This window comes from Mustela lutreola, chromosome 13 (genome assembly GCF_030435805.1).
Source record: "Mustela lutreola isolate mMusLut2 chromosome 13, mMusLut2.pri, whole genome shotgun sequence".
Taxonomy (NCBI): Eukaryota; Metazoa; Chordata; class Mammalia; order Carnivora; family Mustelidae; genus Mustela; species Mustela lutreola.
In genome coordinates, this window is record NC_081302.1 from 40,420,637 (window position 1) to 40,439,425 (window position 18,789).

An 18,789-nucleotide genomic window follows, 5' to 3' on the forward strand; every position below is an offset into this window, starting at 1 on the left:
AGAAGCAATGATTTGGAGTCAGTGAGAAACACTCTGAAAGAGAAAGAAATTTGTGCCAGTTGTGTTGCTTAAAGGGAGGAAGCTGAAGCAATATGTAATCTTCAATAGTCTATTTAATCCAGTAACACCATTTTATCTTCTCTCATCTGTGTCATCCCTTAGCAAAATGAAGCTTGGCGAATATAATTAAGACCCACGTAGTCTAGTTATATTAGCGAAATTAATGCTACTGTCAGTTTGGTAACTTGAAGATCTCAACCTGATGGATGAATAGATGGATAGATATATTCCCCGAGTAGCATCTCCCAGCAATTTATTAGTTTTAGCATGGTGGCAAAATATGCTTTCATTGTTCTATTTACATTCCATGTTGACAGAGAGAACATTTTGGGGGATTTCAGCCAGACCCAGAATACTCATAGTGATTGATTTTGAACCAAAGCCATACCAATTGTTCTAGATGACAACTTAACTTTATAAATCTTGCCCAAGGTTCACAGATCTCAGGACCTTTGACTGTCATCTAGATTAAAAAGTAAAGGTCCACTGTGCAGGTCACTTCTATTAGAGAGAAACTAACTGACATCCTAAGCAGTATTGATAATGTTTGGCAAGGGCCAGCTGTCTCGTGATTTTATTGATGTGGTAGACTGAGGCACAGAGGCCAACTCAAGAACTCGAAACAAGAATCAAGTGCTTTAACTTTATTTTCCTGCATATAGTCAGAAAGGCACAGAAATTATGACTTATGAATTTACAATAATTTTTATTCTCAATGACTATACTAGGTTAGTTATTTTTGTATCTACGTATACAAAGAGTGTGATTTTTGGTGAGTATATGAAATGCAACATTTCAAGAGTTTTTACTAAAATATTAAGAAGAAATGGTGTATTTCGTTCATCCTTACTGGCTCTCTTTTTAATAATAATTAAAAAGTTATTCATATCATTAGAGAACAAGGCATAGGCCACATTTCCTGTTTATTTAACAGCATACTTGTTAGTGACTGCATGCATACCATCCTTATTAATTAAAGAACTTGAATTTTCAGATAGGGGAGAGTGCTATATGGATGTTGGAAATTATATACCCTAGGAACCTATAAGATCAAATCTTCTGAAGTAGAGCCAATGATTTTTTTTTTTTAGGAATAGATTATTTTTTAAAGATTTTATTTATTTATTTGACAGACAGAGATCACAGGTAGGCAGAGAGGCAAGCAGAGAGAGAGGAGGAAGCAGGCTCCCTGCTGAGCAGAGAGCCGGATGCCGGGCTCGATCCCAGGACGAAGGCAGAGGCTTTAACCCACTGAGCCACCCAGGCGCCCCAAGCCAATGATTTCATAATTAGTATTTAGTGTACATTTTAGCTTCATTTGCATTATTTTTAATAATTATATGGCTACTCTAAATTTTTTTAATATTTATTCTGAGTTGTTATCCTTATAATTGGCTTATATAACATGTATATTTAATAGGAAGCATTGTTGTAAACTGGTCACTCTTGGATTTGTGGTAAATGACCATAAAGGATTTTGAAACTGGCTTTAGACCAGTCAGGCCTTTGTGACTGGATATTTATTGGCTTTGTGTCTAGTGACTTACAAAAGCAAAAATAAACAAACAAACAAACAGCAACAACAACAAAACAGAAACAAAGACGTTCCCACACTTGCTCTTATCTTTTATATCATAATTTGTCTTGTCTATTCACTCTTTGGTTCACTCATCTTCCGTAGTTCTTTCTAGATTTCAAGCCTGTCCCACCCTCCCTGTTCCTTACCCCTTTAGGTATGGGAGTGGTAATAATTTCATACTTTTCGGGGCGCCTGGGTGGCCTCATGGGTTAAAGGTTCTGCCTTTGGCTCGGGTCATGGTCTCAGTGTCATGGGATTGAGCCCCGCATTGCGCTCTGTTCAGTGGGGAGCCTGCTTCCTCCTCTCTCTCTCTCTCTGCCTGCCTCTCTGCCTACTTGTGATCTCTGTCTGTCAAATAAATAAATAAAATCTTTAAAAAAAAATTAATACTCTTCCAGGTCCTTGCCTCCCTCCCTCGTTTTTATTAGTGCACTTTCTCCAGCCCACACTCCACGAAGAGTTCCTTCATTAAACTCCTCATTAATCCTTTTGAGTGCCCTCTCTTCCATGCCAGAACATTGAAAGATATGCTAGCTACACGAGCTTGTGGAGAGGCATATTTTCACCTTGAGATTTGATGGATGCCTCAAAGCCTTCTCTATCTCAAAATCCCAATTCATCTGCCACCATGCCTCAAGCCTTCACGTGTATGAATTAAAATGGCTTTCAATGGATCTTACTGAGGTGTAGATATTCTTCCAAAGGATAACACTTAGCATTTTAGTCAATAACATTATCAGACTAATGAGTTGGTCAGAGTAACCAACCACAAATTATGCCCAAGAGATGGATCATTTTGGAGAGACATATTGGAAGATAATAAAACATTTCATTGCATAATTTCATTGCAGAGGGACAGAAGACCAGGATAGGAAACAGATGTGATTAGCCGTAACACCTCCAAAGAAATTATTGAAATAACCCAGAGGAAGAAAAAAGAAGATCCCTCAGAATAGAAGGTCAAATTTTGCTTACCAAGATTTTTTTTCTCCTGGATACAGAATTAATGGCAGCCCTATCCCCTCTTTTGTTTTCCTACTTCACTCTGAAACTCTATCCTGAGAATAATGCTAGTTTGCCTAAAATTTTGCATGTAAATATAAGCTTAATCTTGAGAAATTTGTAAATATTTTTGTTTAGATGGTAAAGTACATTGATGTTGCAATGAAGTTTATTTCTTTATCAGAAAAAGGGTGATGATTTACATCTCATAAAATCGTAATGACAAAAAGTTTTTGGTGGTAAGTATAGCCACATTGTATCTGTCGAATAGTTGGGAGTTCGGGTCAACTACCAATAACATCGAATTATTAAAGAGATGTTTTCTAGTATCGGAAAACTATGGTCTCCAATTGGCAATAGGCAGAGCAGAAAATAATGCAGGAAATCTCAGCTGAATTTGCATAGATGTTATAAAATTCCCATGTAACACTTATTATTTTAAGAGAGAAATTTATCTTTCAAAGACCGATATTAATGAAGTAATTTCTCTGGATTTGCAAGGTGCATTCAGAGATAAAGATACATTTTAGATTGGAATGGGTAATTCTATGCATCACCCTGAGAGGGCAAGATTTCTCTCCACAATAGTCTATTATACAGGCCATTTTCAATAATGAAGTAATGCCATTTTCAACAGTTCCCTTAGGAGATTCTTTCAAAATATAACGTTAAACTTCTCATTTTTTTTTGAGTAGTTTTCTTTATGTTCAACTGAATTTAAGCAGTGAAGTTTACCATGATATTTTATGTGTACTCTAATGTGACATATTATCTTCTTTTAAAATCACCTTTTCCCCTAAAATTCATGAAAAATAATTTCATCCCTTAGAGTTTTAAGCCAGTGTATTTATAGAATCTAAACTACATTTAAGTTTTCAATACATTCCCTAATCAACTTCAGTTTTTTAAATGTCTTCCCACTTACCTGAACATTCCTGTACTGAAGAGCTAAATCTTATACAATAATCTGCATCTCATTAGGTTCTGCTTTACAATAATGGCTAACAATTACTTTGGTGTCTTCAGGCTTTAAAGAATTATTTTGTCATGGATCCTGTGAATCTGGACTTTGGAGGACATCTAAAGATCTCAGATGGTTAAAGGAGTTATAAACTTTCTGGCATGATCAAGTAGTTTGAGAAGACACAGGAAGCGACCTAATTATGTTTCATTTTGGGACATTCCACTTGCTTCATCTCCGAAGTAGGGTAGTGTGTAAGTGCTTTTAAATGCAGCTGTTTTGCATTAATTAATTCCATCTAGATATTCCAAGTACTATCCTAGTGAAGTTTTATGCTGGGAACTCTTAGCAAAGTTTCTTATGTACACGTAAAAACTATTTGATTACAATTTTCTCAATGTAAATTACTTGTGACATAATGTTTTGTGTACAGTTTTTATGTAAGCTCACTGATCTGAGGGCTCAGAACAAACTTCATTTATTCATTTGTTTTGAAACATCTCCAGTAATTATCTACAATGTCCCAGTCCCTGGTAACACATGCAGTTATCAAAAACAAACTACCTGGCTTTGTGGTGCTTACATTCTACTGTGAGAGCTAGATCATTAACAGATAAATACATTGTGGCAGGTAACAATGAGAGATATCAAGAAAAAATCAGCTGGGTAAGGAAATAGAGTGACTGGGTAGCAGATATTTTGTTTTTATAAAGTGCTCAGTAAATGCCTCTATGATTGAATTTGAGGAAACCTCTAAATGCAGTGAGTGAGTTTCTTTAAGGCCAATGAAAAGACAGCCCAGACAGAAATAATAGCAAATCTGAGGACCTCATTAATCTTGGTGTATTTGAGGCACAGCAAGAAAGTCAGTGGAGCAGAGTAAGGTGGGGTTGCAGAGAGCAGGTGGGAGATATGAGTTCAGAGAGTTAGACAGAAGCCAGATCATGTGAAACTTTTTGGACCATAGAAAGGAGCATGTCTATTACTCTGATGTGATGGGAGGCAAAGGAGTGATGCATTCTGCCCTAAATATTATGTTAGACTGAGTAGCCCCCAAATAGATTCACATCCTAGTCCCTAGACCATGTGATAATGTTATCTTCCATGGCAAAAGGGACTTTGCAGTTGTGATTAAATTTCAGATTTTGAGATGAGAAGATTATCCTGGATTAGCCACCTAGGCATTATGTAATCATAATGGTCTTTATAAGAAGGATTCAGAAGTTTGAGGAAGGCTATGATAAAAGCAGGGGAGATAGATGTGCTTTGTAAATGGAAGAAGTACTTGGAAGTCAAGGAATGTTGATGGCCACCAAAAGCTAAAAGAAGGAAAGGGAATGGAATCTCCCACCACAGTTTCCAGAAGGAAGTAGTACCATTGACATGCTGACTTTAGTTTCATGAAATTGAATTCAGACTTTTGACCTCCAGAACTGTAAGAGAATAAATTTATGTTGTTTTAAGCCACTAAGTTTGTGATAATTTGTTACAGCAGTAATAGGAAACAAATATAAGTGCATTAGTTACATACTTGTAACATCAGTTGAGTCTTGAACAACATGGGTTTCAACTGCATGGGCCCCTTAGACATGAATTTTATTTTATTTTTTTATGAATACAGTACAGTACTACAAATGTATCTTCTTTATGCCTTTCTTAATATTTTCTTTTCTCTAGCTTACTTTATTATAAGAACATAATATATAATACCTACAACATACAAAATGTGTGTTCATTGACTGTTTATGTTATTAGTAAGACTTATGGTTGACAGTAGGCTATTAGTAGTTAAATTTGCGGGGAATCAAAAGTGTGCAGATTTTCAACAGCATGGGGGTCAGTGCTCCGAACCTCCTCATTGTCCAAGGGTCATTTATATCCTTATTTATCAATTGATTGAAATGGATAGATAGATGCCTCTAGTTAGACATCGGAATGTCAGAAGAGTGGAGGAAGACTCAGTCAGTAGAGCATGAAACTCTTGATCTTGGGGTTATGGTGTCAAACCCCACATTGGGGCTCCAGCTTTAAAAAAGTTAGGAAGTAGCAGTGGCTTGAGCTGGTGGGTTTTCAGGGAAGTAGGCAGACTAAAGAACTTTGGCTGTGTGTCTTGAGTAAATGACAGATGTTATATTAGTTTTCTGTTGCTGAGTCACCAATTACACAGTTTAGCTGGGTACAGCATTACAAATATATTCTCTCAGCTTCCATCTATTTATTATCCCAAGAGTCCAAGTGGACTCAACATGCCTAGGCTCTCACAAAGGTGAACTCAAGGTAACAGCTAGACTGAATTATTCTCTGGAGGTTTTAAGGAAGAATCCATTTTTTAGTTAATTTTGAATATTAGCAGACTCCTGTTCCTTATGGTTGTGGGACTGAGATCCTTGTTGTCCTAATGGCTACCCAGTGGACTGGCCAGTTGGAGCTGTTCTCTGCCACTTGAGGCTGCTCTCAGATCTTTTCTGTGTGTTCTTTTCTATTTTGAAAGCCACCCATGGCACATGGAATCATACCGTGTTTTGAATATGAGCTTCCTTCTGCCTCCTACTGGAGAAAACTCCCTGCTTTTCAAGGGCTCACATCATGATATTAGGCCTACTGGATAATCTCTCTTTTATTTAACTAAGCATCAACCTCATTTGTAAATAAAGGACTTTATTGTGTCTGCAGTGTCCCTTTTGCCATTGTCTTCATCCCTTTGGGCTGCTGTACCAGAATCCCATAGTCTGAGTGTCTTAAACAATAAACATTTATTTTTCATAGTTCTGGAGGCTGGGAGGTCCAAGATCAAGATGCAGGCAAAATTTGTGTGTGGTGAGATCCCTCTTCCTGGTTTATAGACAGCCATCTTCTTGCTATATCCTCACTGGACTGAGAAGTGGGGAGGAGGAAGGGAAGGGGGGGTTGGCGGCAAAGGAGAGGGAAAGGGGAAGTGGGACTGAAGGAGCTAGCTTTTTGGATTCTTCTTTATCCCATTATTGAGGTTTTCATGACTCATTTAAATGTCATCTAATCCCAAATACCCAAATACCACCACACTGGGTGATAGGGTTTCAGCATATGAATTTGGGGGGACAGAAACCTTCAGTCCATAGTAACTATATAATGTAACACAATCACTTGTATGATATCTCTTCATATGCATGGTCCCAGGGATAGTTGAGAGAATATTGAAAGGAGAGGCATTTTAGGTTTCTGCCTAACAGGTGTCAAGGCTTATTCCTTTCTTTTTCTTTTTGTCAGAATTGAGCAAGCAGTGTGCGTTATATAAGAATGGCAAATGTAGACAGAGTAGCAGGTTTGGAGAAAGGAAAAGTAGCCGGAATTATGTTACTTGGAACGGCCAGTTAGAAATTGAAATGATGTCGAGGAGCTGATGATCAGATATGCTGATGTGGCCCCAGGAGAACAAACTGGGACTGGAAATATAAATATATATAAATATACGACATGCGAGTCCCCACCATCATGTGAGCTCACCTGGAATGAATCGAGAAAAGGAGCACTGAGCAGTCCAACTGTTAGAAGTCTGGAAAAGGAAACAGAAACAGTGAGGCTAGTGATGGACTGGAGAAATCAGGAAAAAAGTGACAGCACCAAGGAACTTGTTAAATTTGAAAATTTGGGGGTTTCACCTCAAGCCTACAGAATCAACATTCCTGGTTGGGGTCAAGCATTTATATGCACTAAAAAGCCCTCCAGCTAACTCTGATACATGTGAAAGTTTGAGAGCTTTAGTTGTTTGGACCACAGGGACAGCACATACCGGAAGAGGATAAGTCCTCAATGTCCTTGAATCTCAAAGTCAAGTCCTTGAACGTGAGCAGCAGCAGCGGGGTTTGTGAGATTGTTAGCAGTGAGGGAACTGAGGACCCAGAATGCTTAAAATAAATTGGGACAAGTCTCTATGCCCTCTGAAGACTGGGAGAAGAATCTGTAGCTCAGACTAGGGAGGAACAAGGCTGCAGTTACAAGCGTCCCAGGTGAAGATCATCAGAGTCCACTATGCAAATGAAAATTAAGCTCACCAATTTGTTTCTCTTCCCCATTCTGCAATATGGGAACCAGTGGAGATTGTGTAAAGGCAGATTACTTCACAATATTGTGTACTACTGACCTAGTTTTAGATAAGCAACTGAGGATTTTTTTTAAGGGGGCAGAAGATTACATAGCTTGTTTGTTTTTAATTTGGAGCTCAGCCTAAAATTAATCTGTAAAAACTTACTTTATTTCTTAACACCTTAGATTGGCTCCTTAAAATGTGTTGCCCATCAAATAAGATTTACTACATTTTTTTTGAGAAACAATGCAATTTGCAAGTAATGGAGAATAATTCAGCTAAATATCAATATGTGAATGAGACTTGAAATGAAAGTTATTAAATATAATCAAAAGAAATGGTAAACTATAAAAGAAAGTAAATGTGATCTGCAATGATGTAAATAAGGTGCTTCACATCAAACAATTTGGTCAAAATTTGGTCATTAATTTAAAGAATCTATAACCATAGACCTTTCCCGTTCAACTGATCGCAACATCAAAGACTGATAATGGCTAAGAAAAAATTATCAACGATAATTTTCTTTGCAACAGTTAGCTTTTGCAGGTGAGAAAAAAGCAGCGGATATTTATGCCATGCAGAAGAAAGCTAAAGATTTTTAAGGAAGTGCTCTCCATTCTTTGTGAGCTATAACGTTTGTCCAAATAGCAATATCCTCTCCCGCAGAGAATCTGCTGCTTGGGCTGGCCATGTGTTATTGTATTTGGACTGTCTCCATCTGCAAATGTTGACTTTTCATCTGTGACCAAGGAAAAAAATCTGTATGAGGAATGTGTAAAACATTTAATCCTTGTTTACTTGTTAACCAAAGGTTTTGTCAAATCCTGCTAGTGTGGGGTTTTGCATTTGCTTCTCAAGGTGACTTGTAGGGGGAGTCACAATGTAGGGTTTAAATCTGAGCTATAAGCTAAAAACTCTGCCAAAATCATTAGGTTTTTACTTAGATTTAGAAATCTAAATACTTGTTCTAAATATAGTTTTACATTCAAAGACCTAAATGTGACCTAAATAATACAGTAGTCGATAGGAAAAATTGATTTATAATTCCTTTGTTCTGTCTGGGGCTTCCCATTACTAAAACGAATATAACACTGAAAAGTTTGATTATCTATGGCAAACCACAATGGAATTTGATAAGAATAAGAAAACGGTAGAGGTCATTCATCAAAATCTAGTCTCTTACTCTCAATTTATAGATGAGAAACTGGGAGCTGAAATCTCTTAGGAATCTAAAATTACTTTCACAAAGTCCATATTAATTCATTGTTTTATTGTGTTTCAAATATGTTTCTGTTTGCCCTGGCTATCGATGATGACCATGTGATCTGACATTTCTAGACTGGTTCTGATTTTTGATGTTCTATGCAGCAATCTCTTGACACTAAAACAGGTTTTTTGTTTTGTTTTGTTTTGTTTTGTTTGAGATCCAACAAAACCTGTTGAGTAAATGAACGAAAAATATTTTTCCCTTAAGTATACTCAAATATGCCAGATCTATTTTTGGATTTAGACCGTCAACATAACTGTGCCGTATTATATCATATACCAATCTCAGTTCATGGCCATGGAATTTATTATAGATTTTGATTATTTTTCTGTGCAAGAGCAGAGTAATAGCTGATGTTTATTCCCATGTGACATTGATTTAAAAGGTTTGATTTGGCATCCTGTAATGGGAACTGAAGTAGAATAATGTATCAAAAGGGATTGTGGGTAATGCTCAACAACTTCTTCTGTTTTTCATGCCAACTTCTCATATTTGAAATTAATTTTTCCCATATTTAGATTGGAAGGAAATTAACTGATTTGATTTTTAACAGCAACTGTTCAATAAAGACAGTGATGATGGAATAGTAGTTAGGAGGGGTACCTGGCAAATGACTTTATTGGAATTTTTTCAGGGCCCTCTGTATTTACATAAGCATTTAGCTTTGGCTTTCCATTCGAGGTGATCCACAACAATGATAGGAAATTGTTCCACTGTTATAGCTTACCTCAAAAAAAAAAAAAAAAAAAAAAAAAAGGAAAAACAAAAAAGAAAAAAGAAAGATAAGGGGAAAAACGAAAAAATAGTTAAAGAAAACAGAAATAAGCTAAAAATGATGGTGAAAATGAGCTAGTAAAAATACTAATATTTTTGGATTGGTTTCTTAGAGATGATAAAATTAACTTCAAATGTAGTGAGTGAAAATATTTGTTTCCCTGAAATTTTATTATAGAGAAATTGATTTAGGCAAGAAATAAGTATGAAAAGTAAGGTTTTTCTCAGTATATCAATAACAGCAAGTGTGAAGTAACATTATAGGATAAAAGCCTACATGAAATGGAAATTTCTTTAGAAAAAGTGAAGAAGTTTCATTGTTGTACCTAGAGATCTGGGAAACTGCTTCAGCAAATCCATATCTGTGGCTGTATCCTTCACTTCAAGGTGTTTAGGGATGCATGACTCTGCATATTCCATTCCTGCTACTGTAAAACTTGGGAAATCAGCAAAATTAGAACTTAAGAACAAATGTTTTGCATAAAAATGGTGATATGTTCTTATCACAAAAATGCCATTATAACATGAGAATCAGGTGTGTTCTGCAAGGAAGAGCTATTTTCCTATAATAAAAATTGAACAAAATGAAAAATTGAGTGAGAAGGGATGAGTTTGATCCCAAATGATATAAAAATGACTTATCTCTTTTGCAATTCAACTCTGGCAGTCTGTTTAATCTTATTTTACCCAACAGTAAAAATTGTAAAGAAAATTCATTCACATAAAAGGCCAAATCTTCATACAGTATGAAACCTAACCGGAAATAGGAAGATCTCATGATTTTTTTTTTTTAATATTAGTTTCAAGCTTTGGAATTAAGAGGTTTTAAAGTCACCAGGTTGAAAATTATGTGGAGGACAAGCCATAAGGTACTTGTTAATTATAGCAGTAAGTTAATCAATGAAGAAACAGTTCTGCTTCTGGGTATAACAAAATGAGATCAAAACCCATTCAACTATCCTACCATTCAGGGATTGCTGGAGATCCATTAATTTGGATAGTTTCACATTGTAAACTCACATTTTTAAAAGTCAGCAATTCAAGCAGCTCTCTGACAGCTGTTGATGCCTAACCACAGAAAAAGTGTTTTGTTGGGTTTTGAGTGAGAAGGTGAGCTGTACAAATGTGGAGAGGGAAATACACTGACACCTGATATAAATATTAACTGAAACAACTTTCAAGCTTTCAATTATGTGCTTCTGTATTTGCTTTCAACATTTAAATGCAGAGACAGATGGCTTGTATAGTTTTACCAACCCTTGTGTCTTTATACATTCAGAAACCTGGAATGATAACCAAGCTCATAGATTGCAAATTTTGAAAGGGAACAAATAATTTAGGCTTTTAAGAAAAATCAATAAAAGCTTCAGTGTTAGAAAAATCATGATGGTAGATTTTAATTATTTTTGAAGAGAAGGGAAACCAATTGCATAATGCTGAAACTGTTAAAAGTATTGGTAAGAAGTTTGGATTCCTGACCTGGGTTCTAAGTAGATACTGTGTGATGTTGCACAAGCAGGACAAGAAAGTAAATAAATAATTGGAGAAACAGGGAAAACGCTTGTGGATGCACACATGTAAAAATTTTCAGACATTTATTAAGAATCCAGCACAGTATCTGATATATGTGGCATATGACAGATATTCAGTAAACTCTTTCTGAGGGAGCTTATGAATGGAAAATAACTATAATTAATCATCAATTAAAATAATTACTTATAGTGATAGCATTAAAAATAATCATGGTCAAAGATAAAGAGCAATATTTTAATGTATATACTTTCTGCAATATTATCAAAACTTTCCTGGTATTTCAAGTGCCCTGTATTTGATGGAGAATGAATGTTTTTTTTTTTTTTTAAGATTTTATTTATTTATTTGACAGACAGAGATCACAAGTAGGCAGAAAGGCAGGCTGAGAAAGGAGGAAGCAGGCTCCCTGCAGAGCAGAGAGCCTGATGCGGGGCTCCATCCCCAGGACCTGAGCGGAAGGCAGAGGTTTTAACCCACTGAGCCACGCAGGGGCCCCATGAATGGTTATTTTTAATTATATTTTAGAAAGTGACAGTTATCCATATCAGTGCTTTAGAAAGAATGTTTTTCTCCTTTCAAAAAGTATAAAACAACTCAGTCACTGTTTCTAAAAATAAAAGAAATGAATTGGAAACTCTTCCATGTTCAACATGCTTCCGATTATAAACTTCTAAAGAGCGGGGACTGTCGGGACTTTTTAATTAAAAAGTGGGTTTTGTTTTTTTGGTTTTTTTTGTTGTTGTTTTTTTCCTTTTTACCCATTCATGACAACTTGGAAGCATTGTTAATTCCCAAAATAAAACCCATGGGGTTTTTTTTGTTGTTGTTGGGTTTTTTTGTTTGTTTGTTTGTTTTTTAATATCAGGGCAACTGCCGGTGATTATATAAAGGCCCAAATAAAAAAAAAAAAAAGAAAACATTTCCCTATTTAATGTCATATCCCAAAATAAAAACTTAGCAAAGCATAAAGCAAAGTCTATTTTCCCATAGTGCAGCTCAAGCATATAAGGACACTGGTATAATATACTTTAATATAGGTTTTTAATATAGGGTTTTTTTTTTTTTTTTCTTTAATGCAGTCTTGATTCAGTTCTGAGGCCCTGGCTAGAATTCCCCTTCTTGAATAAACCCAGACCACACACTACTCCCCTTCTAGAGCTCTTAGGGTCCTAGATCATTATGCAATCTCCCTAAGTGCCACAGCTCTTAGGTACCAAATAACTGGGGACAGCCCCATATGCCCTAGATTTTCAGGAATTATTCAACTATTAGTCAATCCATGGAGAGCCCAGGAAACATCCCACCCTATTTGCCATGCATAAACTGCCCCCTGAAATTGGTTTCTTTTTAACCTATTCTTTGTTGCAGTTCTCTGTGTGGCCCCTGCCCAGAGGCATTTTCTCCTTCAGAGCTGTAACAAAAACTTTGGGCTTTCATCCCAGTGTTGTGTTGTCTACCACATTGTGGTGGATCTTTAAATCTTATACAGCCTGAAAGACTTACCTAAAAACATACAAAATGTCTGTAAATTTACTTATATATTTTATCAAAGGCTTTCAAATTTATTCATAAATATAAATCATTAAGTACAATTCTCAGAGAGTGATTAATATTGTTTAATGGAAAGAAACTAATTTTATTTCAAGTCAAAGATTTTTGTATAGTACACATAAATTTTGACTGTGATGCCTTCAATTGTCAATTATCTGTAAGAGGAACTTTCAGAAAAAGATAGAAATGACATAACAGGGAACAAAGTCCATCTTTCACCTTGTAAAGAGACAAACCTTCTTAAATCAGGTAACTGGTAATGACACCTTTCATTACTAAGGACACCTTTTGCTCTCCTCTTTGTTCACTGCTTTTAAAATCATTGTTTCCCAAGATAACCTGAAAACTCTATGAGGACAGAGTTGACATTGATTTTGTTCACTGATGTATTCTTGGTGCCTGTCACAGTGTCAGCATATAGTACATGCTCAGTAAATATTTATGGAATAAATAAATGTTACTAGTTCTGAAAAAAAATGCTCTTTGTTAAAATGTGTCCCTCACTGCTGAGGACTAAGGATTCACATATACTCACACACATACACACTTTCTCAATCTCTGGATAATATCCTTAATTTAATGAGACGGTAATGAATGTTGGATAGAGCTATTTTAAAAATAATCTTGCATATTCTCCCTTTTTTATGTACTCAATAAAAACCTGATTCTATTGCTATTTCTGAGGTAGCCGATTATTTGTTTTCCTTTGAGGTATTAACAACAAGAAAAACTTAATGGTTCTAGAAAAGGAAAAACGAAAGGCTAGTATCTAGTCCTCAAGCTAGATTATACATCAAACTGGTGATTACTTTACCTCCATTGATGTCTTGAAAGGAGTGAATATATTTAACAGAAAAGTTAAATAATTCATTTATTAGCTGTCACAAAGTATTGTTAGGCAAAGAGATGTGTTGTTGAGGAAGCTTTTGGTGTGATGTTTGTTAAATCAGCATCTTCTATTATAATTACTTAAGGTCTGCCTTTAAGCAGAGGATATTTTTAATTATTTCTCAGAACATTTTCAACCCCATAAAATTTTAATTAACAATTAATATTGTTCATAGATCATCACTATTGCTTAGCACTATGAGGAATCAGAAGACTTGAGAAGTCATTTTTTTTCCTCATTAATGGATTTTAAATCTATTTGGGATAAAACAAAAATAAAGTGATCTTCATGAATGTACAGAACCTCCTCCAAAAGATGAAAGTATCATTAAGGCAAGAATTGAGGGAGCTCAGTTAGGACATTTATCATTCATCAGAGGAGATCTGTGAAAATCTTCAAGGTGCATATGAGGTATGAATTGTTGTAGTTATGGAATTTAGCAGTGGTACTTAGGAAGCAAGCTGACCTTGAAAGAGTAAGTAATTAAATAAAAGAAAATGGAAGAGGCAAAAAGCATCTTCTAAATTTGTGATCTCAATATATGGAACATGGTTTGGTTTAAGCAAAATGTGTTAGCTTTGTGGATGTAGAGTCCTTGAACACACCTCTGTGAACCTAAAAGGAAGAAATTAGTTTGAACTTTTGAAGTGTGGACAGAATTCAGAGGGCAAAGAAAGGCCCATAGAGAAGTTTAAGTTAAATATACTAGGAAGTAGTAATCATTGGAGATTGGTGAGAAATAGTTTTGAGTAACAAACATGTGTTTAAACAAAATAAAACTTTTCTCTTTTGAGGGGATGAGAATACAGGTCAAATGAGAAGGAATTTTAAAGTTATTTTAAAGAGAAGAGTTTAGATTTTAAAAATGACTAAAATTTGAGCTTGTAGGAAATGGTAAATTTCAGCCATGTTGTTTTCACATCTGGTGTCTGTTGTGATGTTGCTCGTGTTTTGGGGTCTCGAGTATTGGCCATCAACTTTTACCTATTTTGGAAGGTATTTTTCCATATGGAAGGAATAACTGAAGTATTAGTAAGCCAAACAGATGTTAATATTTAAAAAAAAAAAAAACAACAACACAATTATTGTGCACTTAAGTGCCAGTAGTGCTAATTTGGGTTTTAGCAAAGACACACATTCTAGCTAAGTGTTTTAATCATTGTTGAGGCAATCATGCAGATGTTTTCGTCACTTTCTTCTACGTTTTTACTCTGATAACTCTCTAGTCTTGCCTATCCAGGTAACTTCATTCATAAAATCAATTCCTAATTTCCAGCCTATCACTTATCACTTGACTATTTAATCAAGGGGAAAAGAATAAAGCAAAACAAATTTTCCTAAATCATTTTGGCTGTTGTTTTTCAGTAAAAGGTTAATTTCCTCTTTATAGAATCAGAAAAGAGTTTACTTTTGAAATCTGGTTAAAATGTATGTTCTAGACTGCCTGCTAGTAAAAGCAAACAAAAAACCCCACAAACTAATAGATAAATATCTATGATGAATTTTTCCCCTGAATATTGGACTTCATGTGATCCAATTTGCAACTTTAGCTAAACTTTCCTTCTAGTGAAATCCGGTTTATTTAATACACTTAGAAATATAGAAAATAGTTTAAGCTTGGAAGAAGACAAATGCTGTCTTCAGATGAAAATGACTTTTTATTTACTTGGATTTCAGAATGTTTGCAGCAGACTAGGTGTTCCTTTAATAACATACACATTAATTAAAATATTCTTTTAGTTATTTTTGATTTTTTAAAATATGCAGTTACTTTCACGTGATTTCATGTAAATTAAAATGTGTTTATATGGAAAAATGGTATTTTATGTAACCATTTAGAGTATTTAATTTTATTTTTATATTCATTTATTTTTTAAAAGATTTTACTTATTTATTTATTTATTTGGCAGAGAGAGAGAGAGAGATCACAAGTAGGCAGAGATGCAGGCGTGGGGGGGGTGGGGAGCAGGCTCCCTGCTGAGCAGAGAGCCAGGTGTACATCTTGATCCCAGGACCCTGGGATCATGACCTGAGTTGAAGGCAGAGTCTTAACCCACTGAGCCACCCAGGTGCCCTAGAGTACTTACTTTTAATATAATATTTCAAGCAGTACTTTTGCTTTTTATTTTTATGGAGTTGTACATTCATACATTTTTCAACATCACATGTAAAATTTTTCTATTTTTCATGATTTCTCATAAATAAGAGCTTTTTTAAGTTGAGGATTAGAAGATAAATCAGTAATAATACATATGCCATAGAAAGGGTTGATCCGAAATGATGTATCTGTTTACTCTTGTCTGTTTCTGGCTGTAAGTGAAGGCCTAAGGAAAGAGATGATTCTTATTTTCACAGCAAGGAATTTGATTCCTTCTTGAAAGCATTTGAATTATTTGAATTGTTTAAGTTACGCTTTTCATGAGAAAATGAGATCACTGATGCACTTTTTGTCTAAGGAGACAATTTTACATTAAAATTCTAACCACTTTCTTTTCTTATTCTCTCTGTCTCTTGCCCTCTGTAGATGGGCCTTTGGGTCCCCGAGGATTAGCTGAAGCTACAGAGATGTGCACTCAAGAGTGCTTGGTTTTGGGTCACTCTGATAATTGCTGGATGCCTCCTGGCTTGGGTCCATATCAACACCCTAAATCTCCTCTCTCAACCTTTGCACCCCAGAAAGAATGGGTCAAGAAGGACAAGCTTGTGAATGGGCACACCCTTACCAGATCCTGGAAAGAAGATAGCAACAGGAACCAGTTCAATGACCGTAAGCAGTATGGCTCCAATGAAGGCCATTTCAACAATGGCAGCCACATGACAGACATTCCTCTGGCAAATCTGAAGTCTTATAAGCAAGCGGGAGGTACTATTGAGAGTCCGAAGGAGCACCAACTCTAAAAAAAAAAAAAAAAAAAAAAAAAAAAAAAAAAAAAAAAAAAAAGCTATATGGGACCTAATAACTTTAATCTAAATAGACATGCTAATACCCTGTGTGTCAGAGCTTTATGTATTCAATAGATCTCTATAACTATGCCCCTTTATAACAGGGATATCCATAACTTTGTGTTAGCACCATGGAGGATACAAAATTTTACAACATAAAAGAGAAGATAGTTCTACTAGCCATGTGATCTTGTTTACTAGAATTGATTAAACTCTCCAGAGATCACTCCATTGTGCAAATATCCATTTTTTTGTTTTTGTTTTGTTTTTTGTTTTGTTGTTGTTGTTGTTGTTTTTTAATTGAATTTTACTTTTGACCCTGGACTGCTGCTATGAACAATAGAATATGCATTTGGAGAGTAAGAAAGTTCTGTGGATTAGAGTGACTGACAAACATATCCAGTTAGAAATTTGTGCTCTTTTTGTCATTGATTTGTGCTGGGACTGCTATACTTGACATTATACTTCAAGCGAAATTTAAAAGATAAGCATTAAACCTATCGTGCTGTTAACAACGTTAGTGGATACTTGTAAGTCAATCAGTGTTAAAGTATTTGTAAATAGAAGCAAGTTATTATTAACAACTTTTGTGTACTTACGATGTTCACCTAAAAACTGTTGTAGCATAACTCTGTGTTTTATGGTTGCTTCTTCCTTCTTCTTAATTTGCCTCTTTGTCGTTATTTTTGTTGTTTCTTTTAGTGAGGTGTTTCTGCGTTAGTAGTCTGTCTTGACACACATTGTTCAAAGGATCTCAAATACTTGTGTTTAAAAAAAGGTTCTGGAATCTTGCTTCTTCTGTGACCGCTTATGATGCTAGGATTCTGTAAAAAATAAAGATAAGACGAAAAGTTTATATAAAAACAGGACTTCTGCAAAAGCTTGGAATTTCAGAACCTATTTTCTTGACATCCTTGTTTTCAGAGTAGGCGAAGCAAAATCACTTAATTAGTAGCATTAAGTGAGAGAGTAAGGGGAAAGTGTTAGCCTTCAGAAAGTAATATAATATCCTGTACTTGTCACTCATACAAAAATAATGTATCAAAATTAGCATATATCGAAGAAAAATTACTATTCAAAAATAGTTTCAACTGGGCAAATGTGTGTCTACAACTTTGTTGAAATGGCAGAGTTTGTGTTGATCCTCATATACGATAATGTTGTTGTAACACAAGTGTTAGACCATAGCCACAAAATATTTAATGTGTTGTGCCTTCATGATGTAACAGAACATTCTCCAGGTAGGCTAGTTGGGGGAAATAAAGGGATAAATCTCTAATTATTGCTGTTTAACTGTTTGTTATCATAGTCGGTCAATGCCTGGCGGGTACCAGCATCTTGTCACTTAGGTCAAACAAGCAGAGTGACAACTAATGTTAATAAGATCTCAGTTGCACGTGCAAACAAATCCAAATTCGAACATTCTTAGGAGGTTTTTGTTAAGGCATGACAGATGATTTAAACAAATAAATAGCATGCAACAAAATGTCTTTATTGAAAGAAGTGAAAGTTATCTTAATGCCACGGTTCAACATCAGTTTAAAAGTAAAAAAAATAAATAAATAAAAAATAAAAAAAAAAAGGTTTGCTAATCTGATAGTTAATTTGTTCTTACCAAAAATAAAATTACTTTGTAAATAGCAATTCACGTTTTTCCACAGTATAATGGAAAATAATGGGTAGGGGTGCATTGCTTATTGCAGTACATTTTTGTCGGTTTGTGAGGGGTGTTTGATGACTTTGACAGAATAAATATCTAAACAATTATCCTTGTTACTGCTTTGCCAGTTCTACGTTATTTACAACTATTCAGCTCTTGCAATAAATGTTCTGAATTCCTGCTCGTAGTGTGTTAATTCTTGGTCAACATCCAAAGTGATGATTTCTACTCTAATTGTCCTATAAATATATGTTGATAAAACAGCTCTTAATTAGAAATCAAGGCAGACTCATTAGGGGCTTACTACCTGTGTTCTGAAAATAGGTTTCAAGTTTTAGTTACACTCCCTTAATGGTCTATGCAATCGTTTTCTAGGGAAATTCATGGAGAAAGTTGGTGCACTTTCTAGTCACGATGCATGCAAGTTTTATCCAAGTGGAATCCAGTGTTGGGAAGATGGCAGGGGGCACTAGTTAGCGCAGTTACCTTCTTGACTCTCAGTCTCTT

At 35.2% G+C, this 18,789-nt stretch overlaps 1 protein-coding gene across 6 annotated transcripts in view; it reads left to right on the plus strand.

Moving 5' to 3' along the window:
* The window catches only part of PCDH9 (protocadherin 9), a 902,160-nt gene extending 883,697 nt beyond the window's left edge, over window positions 1-18,463 (plus strand). For all 6 annotated transcript variants that reach the window (XM_059144723.1, XM_059144726.1, XM_059144724.1 and 3 more), the window contains one exon: window positions 16,204-18,463. In XM_059144723.1, the coding sequence (XP_059000706.1) occupies window positions 16,204-16,577 (374 nt within the window). In that variant the 3' untranslated portion in view covers window positions 16,578-18,463. The remainder of the gene's footprint in view (window positions 1-16,203) is intronic.
* Window positions 18,464-18,789: the final 326 nt, after the last annotated feature.